Raw genomic sequence first — 22,181 nt, forward strand, 5'->3', positions numbered from 1 at the left:
GCTACTTTGCATGAACCACGAAGGTAAATTCTAACAAACTGCACTTCATTCCTCTTCAGATAATGAAGTAGAGGCTTGCTTACCTGCTGTCTCGATTTCCCCGCCGAACTTCTCCTACATAGGCTGCAGCTCCTAACGTGTGATTTAGACAGTGAATTCTGGAGTTGCTTCCGAGTGTAGTATCAGCTCATTTATTAATTCAAACCAACAAATGAGGGCTAGTCTGAACTCATTAATCACAGTAACGACCGTCGAATCTTGATTATAAGTCTTCGAGTACCGTAACTTCCACTAAATAATGCACAGCGTTTACGTGTTCCTTCACTTCAAATCGTCGCCCTATTCAGAGTAAATCTTGGGCTTATTTTCTTAAATGAAATATGGCGCTCGTGATCTCTACATATTTACAGTCTGGATGGCAGTACTAGACTGAGTACAAACGTGCCTGCAGGATAAGCTGAACTTTAACCCACGTTTAACTAAACGAAATAACGACGCCCTGTACACGTATGTCGCCTGTATGAAGGCTGCTTTTGACTCCCTTCGGCAGTGTCTTACCATTTTTCGACTGCCAGCAAAGGGTGCACTTTCAAGGTTGATCGGCTATGTTTGCCAATCACACGTGACATTGATTTAATTATTTTGCTAATTTTTGCACCTCATATTTTAATAACTGACATTGTAGTTCTATAGACATCTTTATGAGTACATTATTCAGCATTGTCAGATTGGTTTCTTAATCATTTAAACATTAAACATTAGTACTACAAGTTATGAGTCTTGGCAACAAATCTGAAAGGGATTCCCTGCTACCTGTCGTCACTCAAGGACAACTTAACCTATTTGATCGATTTCCTACACTCCCGGTCCATATGGGTCTACCACATGTCGCTTTTGGAGTGGTTAACCTTCAAGGGTTTGACAAATGTGCAAAAATCGCGAGAAAAACATACTTGAAAATTCTAGACAAGCATGAAATTTGCAGTGTTGTATTTGATCACCAACACTGCTTGTGCAATGTCATCAATACGTTGCAAGTGTCACTCGTGTTGTGTGTATTTGTGAGAGCACTATCTCGGAGCTAAGCCATTTCGAATGTGAGCAAATAATTGGTGCCTGTGCACTAGGTGCTTACGTAACCAAGGTTTAGTCTTTCAAGAGGCACTGCATCTAAGATTTATTGGACATAGAGGGAAAGCGGAAAAACATCATCCGCTAAGTCATAATGCGGACGGAAGTGTGCGTTGAGTGATCGTGATTGATGGTCGGTGACGAAAAATAAGAGAACGACAGCTGTAAAAGTCACCGCGGAACTGAATATCATGTTCGCGAACCCAGTCCGCACCAAAACACACGAAGAGGGCTCCATAAGCTGGGAATTGCAGGAATCCCAAAACCATTCACCAGTGAAGATTTACTTCACCGTAACAGGAAAAGGTGATGCAGAATCCTTGAAAGCCTCGACTGCGCTGCAAAGGGAGAATGTCATTTGTTGGATGAATCTTGTTGCACAATGTGTCCAACTTCTGGCCGAGTTTAGGCCCAAAGAGTGCAACATGACGGGATTTCGGTGATGATTTAGGCAGACATATCGCGGTATTCCATGGGCCTCATTGTTACTCTGCAAGGTCGCATCACTACCAAGTATTATGTGTCCATTTTGGCTAATGAGGTTCATCCAGTGGTACACTGTTTGTTTCCCAATGGTGGAGTGTTCCCAGACGACATGGTATGTATTCACACGGCATGCTTCGGCCACGACTGGTGACGGGAGCAAGAGGATGAATTGTTGCTTCCCCCTTGGCCGCAAGAGTTCTCAGATGTCAATATTATTGATCATTTGTGGTCTAATTTGGAAAGAAGGGAGCGTGGTCGCTATCCACCTTCATCGTGGTTGCTGAACTCGCCTTTATTTTGCGGAAGCATGATATGATTCCCCTGAAAACCATACAAGCCCTGTATTTATCCATTCAGAGACGATTGGAAGCTGTTTTGAATGTCAACGATTTACGCACACCGTACGATAATGTGATATGTTTTTTGTGTTTCCATATTTTTGTCCATCTCCTGTAGGTTATGTCGAAGATAACGAGATGAGAGACTTCGGTTCACTGGGAGGATGCTAGGTAAATGCAGTCAGTCTGCAAAAGAGACTGATTAATTGTGTGACGCATCTAGTGTGTGAGACCTGTGCGAAAAAGGATTAAGAGGACAAGGCCAGCACTAATGATCACTGATGTGCTTGTCATAATAAAGTATTACGGAAATTCTGATAAAACTTAACAAGTTTACACTACAGCGCGAGCATAAGTATTTACGAAATCATACTTGTAGTGTTCCACACACGACTGGAACTGCAAGAATCCTGAATAATTGCTACAAGGAGAAATACCATTTGCCGAGTGTGAATATAGACTATGAAACATAATGTGTCTCTATACAAGCTGGTGGCTCCCGTACGCGTTCACTGCACTGTGCAGATCCTGATCACAGGGTTTATACGAGGGACTTTCAATAATCAATAAAACGCATTTTTACTCGGCCAGTTTCTGTTGAAAGAATACGGAATTTATTGTGGGACATCAAGGAATATTTCCACTTTAGCCACTATAGTATCATGAAGATCCAATATGTGGCGACGCTATACATCGCTTCCAAAATGGCGTTTGTCACTCAGGTGTGTTTCAAGCTGAGAGCTGTCATTGAGTTTCTTTTGGCGGGAAACCAAAGGACTGCTTAATGTCTTCAGGGAGATGGCAGTGAACAAAAGCAATGGCGTGTGACGAGGGCCTCCCCTCGGGTAGACCGCTCGCCTGGTGCAAGTCTTTCGATTTGACGCCACTTCGACGACTTGCTCGTCGATGGGGATGAAATGATGATGATTAGGACAACACAACACCCAGTCCCTGAGCGGAGAAAATCTCCGACCCAGCCGGGAATCGAACACGGACCCTTAGGATTGACAGTCTCGCGCTGACCACTCAGCTACCGGGGGCTGACAACAAGGTCATTGAACCTTATCCATCTCCAGCGTCCTCGCCTGCCGCACACAGCTGTGACTCCAGCAACGTTAGAATGTGCGGACACAGTCGTTCGAGGTGATCGACGGATCACAATCAAACACCTCACTGCTCGACTGGGTGTCTCTGTTGGTACTGCTGACTCATTCGTCCACCCGTTGGGGTACTGAAAGGTGCATATGACCGCTGTGTTCCTCGCCTCCTAATAGAAGACTATAAAGAGCAAGGAAGGAACAGCTGTGCGGAATTGCTTGCGCGTTACGAAGCTGATACTGACAATATTTTGTCGTATATCATCACAGGCGATGAAACAAGCGTTCATGTAAAGTCATGGCGATGAGTCTTCTGGGGCTCTCAAAGGGGTGTTTTGTTTGATGTCCTCCCTTAGCGTGCAATGATCAACTCTGAGGTGTATTATGCTGATCTCAGAAAACTGAAGAAAGGACTTCAGCGTGTTCGTCGCCAGAAATAATGCAAACGAACTTCTCCATGGCAACGCAAGGCCTCAAGCAAGTCTGCGCATCCGGGAGGAGCTCACAAAACTTCGTTGGACTGTTCTTCTTCTTCGACTGTACAGACCAGATCTCGCACCTTCCATCTGGCCCGTTGAAGGTTGCACTCCACAAGAGGCAGTACGTGGATGATGAGGAAGTTATTTATGTAGCAAGACGATGGCTCCGATGTCGACCAGTACATTGGTACCAAGTGGATTTACAGGCCCTCCCAGTAATGTGACAGAAAATTGCCGCACTGAACGGAGATTATATTGAAAAATAGAGCATTTTAGCTAAAAGAGAGGGGAAGAATATGATGTACTGAAATTCCGAAAAAAACAACCTGCTTCCAGAAAAGAAATATTGCACTACTTTTTGAACACCCCTGTTACTACGGCGCTCTTGCGAGCCTCGGGAACAACGCAAATGAAACATGGAGAACAACGTCAGACTTGTTGAAAGATTGATGAGATTAAAAGTGTAAATGATAATGCCTTCGTCATGTGACTTACTTTGCTTGCTTCTGGGCGCACTATTACAATTTGTAGGTACTACCAAGCGATTCTTCAGTTAGCGTACATATTTCATTGTCAGTGTTATTACTTTGTTGCAACATTACAAAATACATCATGTAAAGGCGTACCGAGTGTACTGTTGATATGAGACATACCATTGTTGTCCTTTCGAAACAAGTTACATTGCAAGTAGTACTACACGTGAATATCATTATATCAATTATTTGATCATACAGGGATCGTCATGTTAATACCTATTACACGGTGTGTTAGAGCACGAGCTGACATTATTATACAGGTTGTCAACAGGGACTAATGACAGTTCTACAACGACGTAAGTTAAGTACATTCTTAGCAGTTAAATCAACAGGGTTATTGGTAACAGAATGTGAGCTGTGTGAATTATTCATAATCCTGCGGCGATTATAAAAGAGCATACACCACATATATTGGTGCCAATAACGCTCTATATATTACTAAACGACTGAAACGGTCGTTTGTTAATGTTGTAGGTCACCTATCTGGAGGCTCCGAGGGTCAATAAAATTTCCTCTTCAGTGTTTGATACAATTATTGACCGAATTTCAAAGCGTAAAATGCTGCCATAATCTACTGGTTAAAGTCGTATAATTTTTCGTTGAAGGTTAGCGCAATATGTCAACTATTAATGTAAGAAACACTGTACGTCTTTAGGCAGTGTAACTCACGGTGTACAAATTACCCAGCGACTTCCGATACACTTTACACACAATTTCAAAGTCTTTTCTCGCTAACATCCCTCACAAAATAATGAAAGAAATGAAGTTCATTCTGTACCACATTTTCGCTGTTCATGCAGTAAAACTTCATTATCAGTATAAAGTTTTAGTTTATTACTTCGTTACTACGAAATCTTTTCGCAACACCTTTTGCAGACAATATCCATGTATACCACTGAATGTACTTGCAAAATTATATCTTTGTACGACACACAGCTCAAGAGATATGTCAACATAAACATTGAGATGAGTGAAAAACTAGCTTTTCTTAAAACGGAGAGTAAATTATCCAGACTACACTCATCCATATGAAGGTTTTACCTGATTAACGTCAAATATTTGACACATCAACTCATTCGTGAAGAATCAAACGTTTGAGGCTGCTTTACATATGTTAGTTAGATTCTTTAAAGAATCAGGTGGCAGAGAGGTTGCTGGTTTAAGAAGTACCTGCCAAATACGTACTTTACTTATGAGGTCACTGCACAAGTATCTTTGGTCCTTGTGTAAAGTTGCTGACAAAGTACACGATACCTTAAATTCATGCCGTGATATGCCACGTAAGTGGTGTTAACGTGACGATTCCTGTATGGTCAGATAAAGAAGATGATCTTCCTTGAAATAAGACAGTCTCGATTGTAAATATGTTTTTTTATTTACAGGAAATGAAGCGTTTCGCTCTTTTGGGGCGTCATAATATTAGACCAGGGTGAAAATGACAATAGCGAGGCATGTGCAGATTAAAATGGGAAAATGGAGCTAATATAAAATGCAAAAGAGGCAAAGTTTCAGGCTGTGCAGACGTCTCTACATTTAATCCTAACTTGAACTTACGTAAGAATTAATTCGTCCATTAATGCCCACAAATGTGATATTCTTGACATCGAGACGACAGGCAGCGCATCTGATTTCGAAACAATAAGAATTGGGTGTTATCAAGTAACAGTCTACTCGGTACAAGTTTTCAGTACATAAATTATGATGTTATAATAGTGCACTAATGATGAAATGTGTGTGTTAACTGCAGAATAAATTGACAGTGGGTGCAGTAGCAATAGTCTAGCTGGTCGGTGTGGCCGAGCGGTTCTAGGCGCTTCAGTCTGGAACCGCGCGACCGCTACGGTTGCAGGTTCGAATCCTGCCTCGGGCATGAATGTGTGTGATGTCCTTAGATTAGTTAGGTTCAAGTAGTTCTAAGTTCTAGGGGACTGATGACCTCAGATGTTAAGTCCCATAGTGCTCAGAGCCATTTGAACCATTTTTTGAATAGTCTGCCGGCCGCGGTGGTCTAGCGGTTCTGGCGCTGCAGTCCGGAACCGCGGGACTGCTACGGTCGCAGGTTCGAATCCTGCCTCGGGCATGGGTGTGTGTGATGTCCTTAGGTTAGTTAGGTTTAAGTAGTTCTAAGTTCTAGGGGACTTATGACCTAAGATGTTGAGTCCCATAGTGCTCAGAGCCATTTGAACCATTTGAATAGTCTACCCAAAACAGAAGATGATAATGGTCAAATGGGAGAAGCATTATCTCCTACTAATAAGAGATTAAAATGAACTGCAGCTAATCATCTTTTGGACCCAGTTCTCTTTACTTCAGTGGCTGCTAAGACAAAATGGGAGAGATATTCTGCACTATGCATGACGCTCTCTCTTCATTTTTGCTTAACCAAAACATGTTCCAGCACTTTTTGGGCCAATTTCAGGTTTTTTTAAATTTATTATTCTATCTGTAAATTGTTGTAGCATGATGCTTCTTGTGGACGTTGTGTGAATTTAGGCTCACAGCTATTTATGTGTACAAAGGTGACAAAAATCGACGTTAAATTTTACAGTTGTTTACATTTAGAGCTGAAAGACACAAGTCACTAAATTAAGACATAGCATAAACTTGGAAAAAACTTGGAAAAAACTCGGTATCATGTGTCTTTAAATGTGTATGGAAAGAAACTTAAAATTAATCGCCTACTAATGGCTCCATAAGATATGAAAATAGCTTTCAGCAAGAATCATTATAACCTGCACAAAAAGTTATGTTAAATTATTTTCATTCAGAGCAATAAACAAAACCTACTGAAGATAGCCCAGGAAGCGCTAAAACGTGTTTCTGTAAAGCAAAAATAAGAAATCCTCTGACGATATGTTCTTCATGTAATACCTTACCTTCTGATGAAGTCACCCTTAGAGGTGACGAAACCTGGTCAAGGTATATAGAAAACCTATGCAATCGGTTGGCTGATTTTTACATATTTTTCAAAAAACAATGAAAAGTACTGCCATTTCTGTCATATATTTTGATTCTCGCATTCTGACTCTTCAAAACCTATAGGGTACTTCCCGTTGACCTGAAATCAAGAAATTTCCTAAGAGGCAGGATTTCACACTACAACCAAAGAAAGAAATCCAAAATTTGTTAGTTTGTAATTATATCAAACGAAAAAAAAAATTGCCGGCCGCGGTGGCCGAGCGGTTCTAGGCGCTTTAGTCCGGAAGCGCGCGGCTGCTACGGTCGCAGGTTCGAATCCTGCCTCGGGCATGGATGTGTGCGATGTCCTTAGGTTAGTCAGGTTTCAGTAGTTCTAAGTTCTATTGGACTGATGACCCCAGATGATAAGTCCCATAGTGCTCAGAGCCATTTGAACCATTTTTTTAAACATTTTTTATCGTTTGTTATCAGACTGACTGTCCCTCCATCTGTTAAGATCCCTTTCTCTCAGGGACGAGCATAAGCATCAAGTTCAATTCATGGCACATGCTGTGGTCTATAGTCCTTTGATGGTGTAAAAACGTTGAACTTTTACGTCAGTGCAATCAAACGAAACGGTTCTTTATGTCAGGTATTTTGACACTCGCAAATTCGCCAATTAAAACGGGTACTTCTCCTTGATGTAGAATCATGAAACTGGAGAGAAGAAAGGTTTCATAGTATAGTATAGTAAATATTTAGAAAATAGTTAATTTGTAATTATACCACACGAAAAAAAACATTTCTCTCGTCATTACTTCAAACTTGAAATTAAAATATTCTCGAAAGCCTTGGAATCTTTGGGACCAATATCTTGCCAATATGAATGTCGATGCCAGGCAAAAATCGTTGTGATCCTCTGTAAGAACTGTCTACACAGATAATTTAGCTTGTAAATAAATCTCAGTGCGTGAGTCCTACTTGTGTCTGGCCAAATGTTTCTTTCCTGCTCTTTTTCACTATGAATACTTGATACTGAAGTTTTATAAGTAATTTTCTATTAGCTAACAAATTTTACAGAAGTCCTATTACGTTACATTGTGTGGGTGTTCAGAATTTACTAGTTTCTTTGTTTGTATAACAACTTTTTTTCCCTTAATTTCTAAAAGATCCTCAACCATTTCAGTTTCCAAAACAACCTTTCTTTCTTTTTTTAAAATTGGTTTATTGTACTGCCTTTTGATCGTTATTAATGCTTTTACATATGGAATACGTGAGTCGGATGCAGATGACACTTGTGCGGAGGTTGGGTAATCCGTGTGTTTATAGATTACTCCGTGAGAGTGTTGATTCTGTAATAACATGTGCGGAAGGTTTTTGAAATTGTAAAAAGGAACTGCAGTTTTACATGGCGAAGCTGGACTGTTTTTACTACGATGTATTGTGGAGATACAACAATGAAATCTTAGGGTGAGCCCCAGAACCATATTTAAAACAATTATGTCGGGAAAATCTTAAGAAGCATATTATTAATATCACTTCGTTTTATTCCGGCTAACGTATTCGCCGTCACTCGTCAAAACAATATAAATATGCAAGTGCAGCTGTGGGTAAAACCTAAGCTAACAATATTTGCTCACCAATACGTAGAGCGCTTTACTGTCACACTGTGCTCCTATTTTCTTTTTAAGTAGCAAATAATTAAAAAAACTGGATTTTTCCCGTTCAATGGAGCTGACTACATTGTTGAAAAAGGTTATTTAGTGATAATTGTTTCATATTTATCTTGTTAATCATATCATGCTCTGTGTAGGGTTTTACTTTGTCCGAATACCGTAAAATTTGAAGCATTTTTCGAAATATCTAGCCTCTTTCGTGGAAGAATCCTCATGGACGCAATAACCAAGTCATCATGGAACATTCATAAAGTATCGCGAAAACAAAATAAACAACGAGACACATGCTCAGCAGCCATAAAAGTACAAATTACACTACTTTAACGTGAATGAACGCGACAAGAATAGTTCATTATCTTAAAATACAACGTACTCCGCAAGGGGTACTCTGTGCTACTGCTAGTTACTCCCCTTTTCTACTCACAAAAAGAGGAGAGAAAAACGATTGTCTGTCTGTTCAGCGCAAAGTCCCAAGCGACTGGAAAGAAAGCACAGGTGGCTCCTATATGTAAGAAAGGTAATTCAACGGTCCCGTAGAATTATATACCAATATCTTTAACAACAGTTTGCTGCGGAATTTTTGAATTTATTTTGAATTCGAATATAATACATTTCCGTAAGACAGAAAATGTTCCGCCCATAAATAGGCAAGAATATCGAAATCAGCGAACGCGTGAAAAATGGTTCAAATGGCTCTGAGCACTATGGGACTCAACATCTTAGGTCATAAGTCCCCTAGAACTTAGAACTACTTAAACCTAACTAACCTAAGGACATCACACACACCCATGCCCGAGGCAGGATTCGAACCTGCGACCGTAGCGGTCGCGCGGTTCCAAACTGATGCGCCTAGAACCGCTCGCCCACCGCGGCCGGCGGCAAATGGTGGTTCAGTAAATAGTCTCAACAGTGTTTCGCGAAAAGAACATCTTCTCGCCAGGTATTCCAATTTGACTTCACGGAGCATTTTCGTAATACTGACGTGTTAATCGAACCTACCGGCAACATATGTCCGAGCTCGTCTCTGAACTACTTCCTTTAATCAGACTTGTTGGGGATCCTAAACACCTGAGAAATACTAAAAAACGACTCATATAAGTGTTCTATATGCAGTCTCCTTTACATGCTAGTTCAAAAAAATGTTCAAATGTGTGTGAAATCTTATGGGACTTAACTGCTAAGGTCATCAGTCCCTAAGCTTACACACTACTTAACCTAAATTATCCTAAGAACAAACACACACACCCATGCCCGAGGTTGGACTCGAACCTCCGCCGGGCCAGCCGCACAGTCCATGGCTGCAGCGCCTGAGACCGCTCGGCTAATCCCGCGCGGCCATGCTAGTTCCACTTCATGAGTTATGCGTTGATGTTTAACCGAACTACCAGCACACCACTAACAACGTATTCGAATGTTACAGGATTGTTTTTCCTACTACCTGCAGCAACTTACATTTTTCACATTTGGAGGAAGCTGCCGTTCATCATACCAAATAAAAATTCTGTTTAAGTCACCGTGTTTCGTCCTGCAGTCATTCAACGATGACACTTCCCCGTACAGTACAGCGTCCTTAGCTAAGTGCTATGTTAACAGACGAATCTAGCTTCCCCTCCCCTACCCCCCACCAAACTTGAACGTCCAAAATTTCTTCCAGAGAAACCTTAACGTTGACGTCCCACCCCGTCCAGTTCAGTTTCATTGCCGGCATGTGTGAAAGCAGCCGCTTGAAATATACTGTGGATTTTTTTGATGTTCTACCTGTGACGTTTTCTAAGCTTGAGGCCGATAAAAAGAAATTCGAAGGGCCTATTCAATTATGTTGCTAATCCAAATAGTGATTTTCATCAATATTATGTGGTGAATTTTAATGGTTGCAGTCAAATCCCAGAGGTCACTGTTGCTATTAGGTTTTTCTAACTGTATATCATGTCAATACTGATCGGTCAAAACAAGTCTTCATAGCACAATATTTGTTACACAGAACAAATCACAGTAGAATTTCGCAGTAACAACAGACATCGCGTATGTTTTTGCTCTGTTACCAACCTACATTTGGACCCCATTCACAGAAATTAAAAGTACTGCAGGTCTATACGATCTACCACCTCATTTGTTTCGTGGTATCCGAGCGGTTCTAGGCGCTACAGTCTGGAACCGCGCGACCGCTACGGTCGCAGATTCGAATCCTCCTTCGGGCATGGATGTGTGTGATGTCCTTAGTTAGGTTTAAGTAGTTCTAAGTTCTAGGGGACTGATGACCTCCATAGTGCTCAGAGCCATTTTTGAACCTGATTTGTTCACCCTGAACTGCCATTTGCCGTATCTTTAAAATCTCTAAACAGACATCCCTCTCCCCATCACGCTTTAGGACATCAAAAAAATCGAAGTGGAAACATAATTTTATTAACAGAATTAAACTGCCTGAAGACTAAGCGCTATTTGAGTTTTATTATCATTTGCTTAAAATAGTTTTCCTTTACATATTTAATTTGTTTGGAAATATGTTAATGTTGTAGCAACCATACTTGAGCCCACTATTTCCACAATCCTGCCTGCCATCTTAGCAAAATAAAATAAACTTGATTTTTTACGAAATTTAAAATGACTGAGAACTGAAGTGTAATACATCTCATCTTAAAAGAACTTTCTTCTTGATTCCGAAGTTGGTCTTAGTTTATGCAAATGTACAATATTTCCAGAGTTATGGATAATTTCGTATTACGATTTATATTCTAGTAATATTAATTCAGACAATGTGCTTAGATTAGAGATATATGTGCAAAATATGATTTTTTATCCTAAAGCATATGATGAATAAATGTTCCAAATCATTCCTTTGAATCTTGATACTGCGAAACTGCTTCCTTTATTAATATACGATGCAATTTTGGAATTACCAAATGAGTAGGCCCCCATGAACCCTATTACGCTACTAAGGGGTATTTAGTCGTTACAGATCCTCAGTTCATGTTAGTACAATATGGGGTGGTGACTTGAACTGGTTTCAATATTCGAAATACGGAGTTCCTACAAGAATCCTAAAGTACTGTCTCGAGAGCATTTTATGGTATCTATGGAATCAGAAAGCAATGGGCTTGCTATGAACACGTCTTGTGTAAGAAAAAGTGGAACTCACGTAATATTATGGTCAAAGATTCTTCATTTGTATTTCCATGTTGTATGTAGTTTCTTTACACTTATTCATGATATTTTACTTCCCTCTTTGCAACTACAAGAAAATGCGTATTTTTGTCAGCAAACGACATATTACCAATGGTACCTAACGAAAATTGTTTTACCACTTGCTACCTTCCTAGATCGAAAAACAGTTCGGTACAAAAAATGTTGATTTTACTTATGGTAGTTCATGGGAATATCATGGAACAAAATCATAAAAAAAATATAATCGTCAAATTCAGTAAAGACATACATCTCCCCCCTTTCCAAGAAAACTCCCATATACACAAAGCATTAACGCACAATAAACATTTACTCGAAGATCAAACAAATTTTGGAAACCAGGCACTGGAAAAAATTGAAAAAAAATCACACAAAAAACTTTCCCTGTCTCATCCTTCGCTCTCTTGGTCCTCACCCTTTTCTTCCAACTCACTCTCCATCCCACTTCTTTACTGTTCACTCATCTTACCCTCCCCTCTCCCCCTCCCCCCCCCCCCACTCCGTCTCCCCAGACCTAGATTTTCAACTCTATCAATCTATTTCTCTTATATGTTAAATAAATGCACAGTAACAAAATTGAATGGAATAACACACAAATAACGAACTGTAAAGAAAATAAGGCACAGTTTTAAATAAAAACTAGTTTTAACATTGGTAACACTATTCAAAAGCATACGTTACATATATAGCCAGAAGGATGCAAATATACCGTGGTTGTGTTTAACATGAAAAATGAATAGTTGCGCAAAATGGTGGGGAATTAGGCTAGAATCAACGGTGACAAATGAATAAATAACTCAAAGACGTGCAAGCAGACGGCGTTTCGTGATGTGATCGAAAAATCAGGCATGAAATACCGTCAACTCCGGGCCGTATGGTGGATGATCAGACACTTCCGATCAAAAACGCTGCAGAAGCGTGCTCATTGCCCCTGCGATGTGCGACCGAGGTTTATCGTGAGGAAGGAAATGCCTGAGTTGTGTGGGCTGCATGAAATCAGGCGAAATCTCGCACAAGCACTCATATTTGGTGGGAGACGCTATTTTCTGGGGGATGGGGGATGTCAAATTAAACACCTTTCAGCTGTCAAATTTCAAATGGACCAAATGGCTCTAAGCACTATGAGACTTCACATCGGAGGTCATCAGTCCCCAAGACTTAGAACTACTTAAACCTAACCAACCTAAGGACATGACACACATCCATGCCTGAGGCAGAATTCGAACCTGCGACCGTAGCAGCAGTGCGGTTCCGGACTGAAGCGCCTAGAACCGCTCGGCTTCAGCGGCCGGCGTTAAATTTCTAATTTTATTTTATTTGGCAACCAGTTTCTGCGTTATACTACACCATCGTCAGGCCCCCTACCGACGTCTAGGAAGAATCTACCTCGGTTGGATCTAAGCAAGGGTCAGCAATACTGGTATTAGTTGATGACAGCTAGCTCTAAATATAGATAAATGTAAATTAATGCAGATGAATAGGCAAAAGAATCCTGTAATGTTTGAGTACTCCATTAGTAGTGTAGCGCTTGACACAGGTACGTTGATTAAATATTTGGGCGTAACATTGCAGAGTGATATGAAGTGGGACAAGAAATTTCAGAGGTGGGCTGCTAGATTTGTTACTGGTAGGTTTGATCATCACGCGAGTGTTACGGAAATGCTTCAGGAACTCGGGTGGTAGTCTCTGAAAGAAAGGAGGCGTTTTTTTCGTGAATCGCTACTGAGGAAATTTAGAGAACCAGCATTTGAGGCCGACTGCAGTACAATTTTACTGCCGCCAACTTATATTTCGCGGAAAGACCACAAAGATAAGAGAGATTAGGGCTCGTGCAGTGGCATATAGGCAGCCATGTTTACTTCGTTCTGTTCGGGAGTGGAACAGGGAGAGAAGATGCTAGTTGTGGTACGAGGTACCCTCCGTTACGCTCCGTATGGTGGATTGCGGAGTATGTATGTAGATGTAGATGATACTTGCTACTTCAAATATCACCTGCCAACTCTGTCGGATTTTAGCGCTTAGATGCGCCAGATCCTCATCAGTAAATACCGGTTTTAATAGATTTTAACATTTATGGTTCACTCTATACGAATGAATCTCTAAGGAACATTTTAAGCCAATAAAAGAATTAGATTAAAAATTTTTCTCTACCCTGTTCTACTCTCTTAAAGCGAAATTTCCCTTTTTTTTTTTTTTTTTTTTTTTTGAGCAGCTGCAGCCTCGGAGGAAGCAACGGACTGCTGTCTGGAGGCTAGGCGGCCGTTACCTGGCGGTGTAGTACTCTATGAAAGAGATGACGAGGTCCAGTGACCGGCTGACGGCGTCCCAGCTGAGCCACGAGTTGCGCCTGGCGGTCATCTGCACCGGCGCTGGGTCCGGCAGCCCCCACCAAGAGTCCAGCGAGAACGAGCGCAGGCTGCCCAGGCCAGGGAGCGAACCCGCGTGCCGGTAGAACAGGTCGCCCACCCGGCTGCGCGACGCCATGCCGAGACTCGACACCGGCCGGTCACCCTAACAGAGGCCTCCGCGTCGCCCGGTAGCCGCTTTGGCTCGGCTCCGCACTTCATGTGTAGCGAGGCGGGTGACGGCGGACTAGCCGCTGGGGGGACTCGTGGCTGCCGTGTGGCTGTCGCGTGCCGCGTGCTCCGCGCATGCGCACTCTGGCGCGTCTCTACACCGGCGCACGTGTTGGGTAGGGCTAGGGATAGGACGGCGACTAGCGGTGACTCGTGCACACAGAGAATTCCTGGAGCTTCTAGTTGCATTTTTCGAGAAGCTCACTCGAAACGGAGCGGCGCACTGTAGGGATGGGAAAAACTGACCGGTTAAAACTCTCTGAATAACAGGTATTTTTCGGTATTTGTCTGGTCTCCGTTATAAAAGGTATTTTATTTTTACTAGTAACGAGTAAAAAAAGATTTAGAAAAAATATCTAAATGGTGCGAAAAGTGGCAGTTGACCCTAAATAATGAAAAGCGTGAGGTCATCCACATGAGTGCTAAAAGGAACTCATTAAACTTCGGTTACACGATAAATCAGTCTAATCTAAAAGCCGTAAATTCAACTAAATGCCTAGGTATTTGTGGTGTGCGTACTGTAAGACCTTCAGTACACACACCATCAGATTATTTCACTTGTCGCTCCAACGAAGTATGTGAGTGTCAGCAATATGTCTCGTGGTCTTTTCGTGGCGTGTTTATCTTCTGCAGTTAGGTCGGACGATAGAAATTCCACTTGCGCGCTTAGAGTAGCAGATTGACGGTAACCAACTTTCAACAGAACTTGATTAATTTTCACACACATTTATTAAAATAATAACAAGCATAAAAATTACTTAACTTGGTTCTGGATGCTGTTTACAATCGACAATCTTAAGTTCCTTCGGTATTGGTACGTTAATCTTATTTTCACATATATCTCTGATACTTGACAAAAGTGTCTATACATTTATCTTCATGGCTAAGTACAGGAATATGGTAATCTTATTAGGCGCAGACTGGAACTTGACTGGTACAGGCAAATGTAGAACTCGTACAGACTGGTACAGACTAATGCAGACTGGTACAGACTAATGCAGACTGGTACAGACTAATGCAGACTGACTAATCTGAGGTCTGTACACTCGTTATAATACCTCGCGCGTTCATGTATCACTGCAAGAGTGCGATCTGCGAGGAGAAAAGGTTCTACATTAGCAGCAATCTCATTGGCTGCGTTACATATTAATACGCGGATCGGCGGAAGCAGAATTTGGTCCGTCTCTATTGCAGCGCCATCTCGTAGTGCGGAGACGGACGAGCGCTGCGCCTGCGCTGTTGCGCTTAGCGGGGCGCGCTCTAGTGGGGAAGTTGTGTATGCGCTGACTACGCAGAACTATGTACACAACAGTATTACAATTACAAACAACTTAAATTGGAAAGAACACATAGAAAATGTTGTGGGGAAGGCTAACCAAAGGCTGCGTTTTATTGGCAGGACACTTAGAAAATGTAACAGACCTACTAACAAGGGAACCTCCACATCGCACCCCCCTCAGATTTAGTTATAAGCTGGCACAGTGGATAGGTCTTGAAAAACTGAACACAGATCAATCAAGAAAACAGGAAGAAGTTGTGTGGAACTATGAAAAAAATAAGCAAAATATACAAACTGAGGAGTCTATGCACAAGATAAGCAACATCAAAGATACTGTGGGCTCAGGAGCACCGTGGTCTCGTGGTTAGCGTGAGCAGCTGCGGAACGAGAGGTCCTTGGTTCAAGTCTTCCCTCGAGTGAAAAGTTTAGTTTTTTATTTTCAGACAATTATCAAAGTTCAGGCACTGACACAGAATCAACCTCGCTCTCCAAAATTCCACGACATGTTCAGATTTGCTTGGACATATGCAGGATTTGACGGTCTACACACGGAAAAATTTGAAAAAGTTAAAAACATATGTTTTGACAGAGCACAGGGAAAACTGTGCGACTGTGAAACTGTTGCATTCCTTTGTTGCAGTTCATGTGACAAACTCTTATGTTTTCATCACTTTTTTGGGAGTGATTATCACATCCACAAAAAATCCTAAATCGGGCAAGGCAGAAGAATCTTTTTACCCATTCGCCAAGAGTACAAGTTACGTGGGTCGACGACATATTCCTGTCATGTGACGCACATGCCGTCACCGGTGACGTATAGAATATGTCAGACGTGTTTTCCTACGGAGGAATCGGTTGATCTATGACCTTGCGATCAAATGTGTTCGGTTCCCATTGGAGAGGCACGTCCTTTCGTCTACTAATCGCACGGTTTTGCGGTGCGGTAGCAAAACACAGACACTAAACTTATTACAGTGAACAGAGACGTCAATGAACGAACGGACAGATCATAACTTCGCGAAAATAAAGAAAGAAAACTTTTCACTCGAGGGAATACTTAAACCAAGGACCTCTCGTTCCGCAGCTGCTCAAGCTAGCCGCGGTACCACGGCGCTCCTGGGCCCACGCTATCCTTGATGTTGCCTATCTTGCGCATGGACTACTCAGTTTGTATATTTTGCTTATTTTTTTCATAGTTTCACACAACTTCTTCCTGTTTTCTCGATTGATCTGTGTTCAGTTTTTCAAGGCCTATCCACTGTGCCAACTTTAAATCTGAGGGGGATGCGATGGAGAGGTTACCTTGTAAGGAGACTGCCTAGACTACGCTTGTCCGTCCTCTTTTAGAATACTGCTGCACTGTGTGGGATCCTTACCAGATACAATCGACGGAGTACATCGAAAGAGTTCAAAGAAGGGCAGCACGTTTTGTATTATCGCGAAATATTGGAGAGAGTGTCACAGAAATGATACAGGATTTGGGCTGGAAATCATTAAAACAAAGGCGTTTTTCGTTGCGCCGGAATCTTCTCACGAAATTCCAATCACCAACTTCCTCCTCCGAATGCGAAAATATTTTGTTGACACCGACCTACATAGGGAGGAACGATCACTACGATAAAATAAGGGAAATCAGAGCTCGTACCGAAAGATATAGGTGTTCATTCTTTCTGCACGCTATACGAGATTGGAATAATAAAGAATTGTGGATGTGGTTCGATGAAAGCTCTGCCAGGCACTTAAATGTGATTTGCAGAATATCGATGTAGACATAGATGAAATGGAATATCAATTAGCCACAGCAGCAGTGCTAAACTGTTTGGTTTATGAGTAAATCTTTTTGAAAGAACGACTGATTTTTATTCGTAAAATTTCCATTGCTGTGAAATAGTGTGTTATTACAGAATGGTAGTACCCAACCTTTCTTAGACCATTACCCCTGAGTGCAGCTAGACATTAGCTAGTACCCGCACCTCCCCCCCCCCCTCCGTCCCCTGCCCCCCGTTGTCTGTTGCCGCCCCCCCCCCTCCTTTCCCTCAACATGAAGATCAACTTTAGCACCTAACTAAACTGAGAATGAAAGACTTTGCTTGGAACAGTTATTTTTAAAATGATGAAAGATGTGAAAGGTGGACGATATTTAGTGTGTGTGTTTTAGAATGAATGATGGAGCAATTTTCGGTGCATCGAAGGTGCTACCCACAACTTCTTCTCAGGTAAGAAAGCTGACTATCCACAGTGAGGGTAGACCAAGCGAGTTCAGATGTGTGCACTATACTTAATGTTTGTGAATCACTTGATTGCTGGACTCCTTACTTCTGAACTGGCACAAATTAGACGACATCAAGCTGCTAATGCTTTGTGTCTAACCAGCTTAATAATAATAATAAATATAATAATAATAATAATAATGCGTACAGCCTTATGTAGCTACTGCTGTGTTGTGCTGTCAATTAATTTACTTATCTTTTTCGAAGCGAGTAAGGAAGAGTGATTTCAGGTGTGCCGCAGGGGAGTATCGTAGAACCGTTGCTATTCACAATATACATAAATGACCTTGTGGATAACATCGGAAGTTCACTGAGGCTTTTTGCGGATGATGCTATAGTATATCGAGAGGTTGTGACAATGAAAAATTGTACTGAAATGCAGGAGGATCTGCAACGAATTGACGCATGGTGCAGGGAATGGCAATTGAATCTCAATGTAGACAAGTGCAATGTGCTGCGAATACATAGAAAGAAAGATCCTTTATGATTTAGCTACAATATAGCAGTTCAGCAACTGGAAGCAGTTAATTCCATAAATTATCTGGTAGTAGGCATTAGGAGCGATTTAAAATGGAACGACCATATAAAATTAATCGTCGGTAAAGCAGATGCCAGACTGACATTCATTGGAAGAATCCTAAGGAAATGCAATCCGAAAACGAAGGAAGTAGGTTACAGTACACTTGTTCGCCCACTGCTTGAATATTGCTCACCAGTGTGGGATCCGTACCAGATAGGGTTGATAGAAGAGATAGAGAAGATCCAACGGAGAGCAGCGCGCTTCGTTACAGGATCATTTAGTAATCACGAAAGCGTTACGGAGTTGATAGATAAACTCCAGTGGAAGACTCTGCAGGAGAGACGCTCAGTAGCTCGGTACGGGCTTTTGTTGAAGTTTCTAGAACATACCTTCACCGAGGAGTCAAGCAGTATATTGCTCCCTCCTACGTATATCTCGCGAAGAGATCATGGGGATAAAATCAGAGAGATTAGAGCGCACACAGAGGCATACCGACAATCTTTCTTTCCACGAACCATACGAGACTGGAATAGAAGGGATAACCGATAGAGGTACTCAAAGTACCCTCCGCCACACACCGTCAAGTGGCTTGCGGAATGTGGATGTAGATGTAGATGTACATGCAATTTGTAGACGACTGCAGGTACAATTTGGACGACTTGGAGAAGACATTTTCTTGAGATATTTAGCACATTTTCTGTGTATGGCTCACTGTCATCATTAGCAATGTACGGGAAAAGCACAACACATATGTGTAGTGGGTGGATTATGTGAGGTACCTGTAACCTCTACCGGATTAATGCTACTAAGAAAGTAATTATTGATAACTTATATAATCAATGTTAGAGTCTTACAGAATTGTGATAATAGTATCGATCCATTGAATGTAATTAAGTTTAGTGACTGAGACAGAATAAAGATGACTCTGAGCACTATAGGACTTAACTTCTGAGGTCATCAGTCCCCGAGACTTAGAACTACTTAAACCTAACTAACCTAAGGACATCACACACATCCATGCCCGAGGCAGGATTCGAAGCTGCGACTGTAGCAGTGGCGCGGTTCCGAACTGAAGCGCCTAGAACCACTCGGCCACCGCGGCCGGCTAGACAGAATAAAATCGTTTAGTTTTTACACCTCAGAAAGTTTTATTTTACCACTCAGAAGGTAATTCTCCCAGGTTGAGAACCACTGAGAAAATAGGAAAAGCGATCAGAGCTATTTTAATAACAATGCAGATAGAAACGAGGAATAAACAAATGGCATAAGAATTGGTGCAGCACTGATGAGACAATAGCCATGTGGTGTGGCCTACTAGTGGCACCTATGTACATGCACGCACAAGATTTGGTCTCTTACTGCCGTCGTCGGAGAGAATTGCACCATCCCTAGTCTGGAAGTATTTTACGAAGTGTGTGTTGATGAAGCACAATGTTTCATTTGTTTTAAAAGATTAAAAACGGGAGGAGCCACAACAAACTTTCGACATAATGTAAGGAGAAAATTTAAAACTTAAGAGCTCATTCATAGTTTACAATAAAAATAGAAATCAACTGATCTGATGCCTGCGTAGCCGCAACATACCTTTATCTGCTTTTTAGCCCTTGAAAACTGACAAATTAACATGAAAAACAGAGTTCTTCAATTTCAGTTTTCATCCTTTAGGACTGACTGGTCGTGAAGTCCAAACAGCGCTATGATCCCAAATAACATCATGATTATTGAGCAGAGTTTCTAATATTACAATCAGTAGAAGAATGCTAGTGGTTTTTTCTAATGATCAACGACTTATCACTTTCTGAGAAAAGCAGCTAACGGTGTATGTTTTTTTATTTGCCTGTTAAATATTTTGATGCTACATGTCATGAATCTGAGGGACTGAAAATGTTTCAATCTTTGTGTGATTTCTACGTTTATTACAGGAAATGACAGTGATAAAACCGAAGAGCGTTTATTTAAGAATCAGGTTATTTTGAGCAGTTTTAACAGTCCGGTTAAACTGACTTTGAAAAAAAAAAACCCTGATATAACCGTGTAAGGTGGCTATAATTTCGCACCTTACAAGCATCCATCCACATACTCTGCTGTGATCTACAACACACAATTAATTATCATGTGATAGGTTGTACATCATATATATGAATATATAAAGAACATTGTCATGTATACTTTGTAAATAATTGTTAACGCTTATTGCATGAAAGGCGACGGAGTGTCTTCATTATCATACTAGTAGAATTTGGAGCGACAGCGTCAGGCAGAACTCAAGCCCTCGATGGAAGACCTACACAGGTGTGTTGGTCCTGCTTAAACACAGGAAGTAGCAAGACGGACGTTGGGACACCTGAACGCTGGAGCACAATAGAGTCGCGACCGGCTGGTGTTTGGCCGGACGGGAAGGATTATACTTTGGAAACTACGTAAATCTTGGATGCAGCTAGAGGAACGAAGAAGCGTCACCTCGGAAACCTCGTAGGCTGGGTTATTTCCAAGGATTTTTACTCAGAAGCGTACTATTGTACAAGTATAGGTTCTTCCTCGCAAACTTTCCGCGCTGGACGACAAAAGACTAAAACATGGATGGTCGGCATTCTGAAGAATCTGTAGAGAGGGAGAAAATTCCGTGGTTTCGGCAATACGATTCGTTTCCGGAATTACGAGAGTGGGGAGCCGAGCCTTGCTGGGAGGCCAGTGCTGGAGAGACGGGGTCTTCCGTTGTGAGCGACCTTGTGTGACGGTCGCTCGATATCAGCTTTGTTGGTACAGACGGACTTGCTGTCTTTGCTCTCAGGAGACTTTATATCTAGAACAGTAAGGCACTGTACTGTTGCGAACCTATACGATTCTGGACTTCACCTCTGTGTTGGAGATCGTCGTGGAGTACGCAGCGTTCAGTAACTGAGAGCACTTCCTCTGCCTATACTTACGTTGAGACGTTATCTGAACTCCGTCCTTGTGGCTGCGAGTTCGCGTTTCTCGTCTGTAGAACACAGAGAGGAGAAGACAGTATTACAGTTTATTAGTCAGAGGACCGCCTTCTGCCGTCCTAGTGTTTGAAAGTGTTTATTTGTGGCTGGAGGTCTTCCATCGTCACAGACGAGTACGAGAACCATCACTTCGACGCACCCGACGCAGTACATACGGCGATATCGCAAATTGCTTTGGCTTCTTAGGGCTATAAAAGCCAAACAGCTGTTATGACGTTAGTTTATTTCCACTGAGGTTCCACACCACCGTATACCATATTTGAAAGTAGTGTCTTCTAATGTTTGGAACGTGGATTACGTCAGTCATTTCGTTATTCATATTAGATTGCGCAGTCATAATAAGGGGCAGAGTTGGACAATTGATTAGTAATTTTACTTAGGAAATGTAAACTTTGTAATATAAAGGTTTTTTAATCTACAATAAATATATAAGCAGGGACAACGTTTATCATTTAGTAGGACTAGTTGCCTTCATCATTCATTTAGATTATAATTTATAGAATTAAGATATCCTAAGATCTGCTTCAGGGGGTAGTCAGACAGGGTCAAATCTTCATTTTAGCGTTTATTATTTTCCGTTGCCCATATTCATTTTACACCCGCCTGGAGTAGCATCTTGGAACAGCAAGCCGGTTGTTTCAGCGATAACTGCCATCCCTGGCACAAAATGGGCCAACTCGCTTTAAAACCTGTACATAATAGAAAAACAGATATTATAAAATCCTAAA

At 41.6% G+C, this 22,181-nt stretch overlaps 1 protein-coding gene across 2 annotated transcripts in view; it reads right to left on the reverse strand.

The window, feature by feature from the left end:
* LOC126203808 (synaptotagmin-7-like) overlaps positions 1 to 22,181 on the reverse strand; it is a 548,274-nt gene that overhangs the window by 149,151 nt on the left and 376,942 nt on the right. The window contains exon 1 of one of the 2 annotated variants that reach the window (XM_049938175.1): positions 14,088 to 14,364. The exons of the other annotated variant lie outside the window; for it this stretch is intronic. Coding sequence (XP_049794132.1) covers positions 14,088 to 14,305 — 218 coding nt within the window. The 5' untranslated portion in view covers positions 14,306 to 14,364. Of the gene's footprint in view, positions 1 to 14,087; positions 14,365 to 22,181 lie in introns of those variants that run through there. 2 annotated transcript variants of the gene reach the window in all.

This window comes from Schistocerca nitens, chromosome 9, assembly GCF_023898315.1.
Source record: "Schistocerca nitens isolate TAMUIC-IGC-003100 chromosome 9, iqSchNite1.1, whole genome shotgun sequence".
NCBI classification, from domain to species: domain Eukaryota; kingdom Metazoa; phylum Arthropoda; class Insecta; order Orthoptera; family Acrididae; genus Schistocerca; species Schistocerca nitens.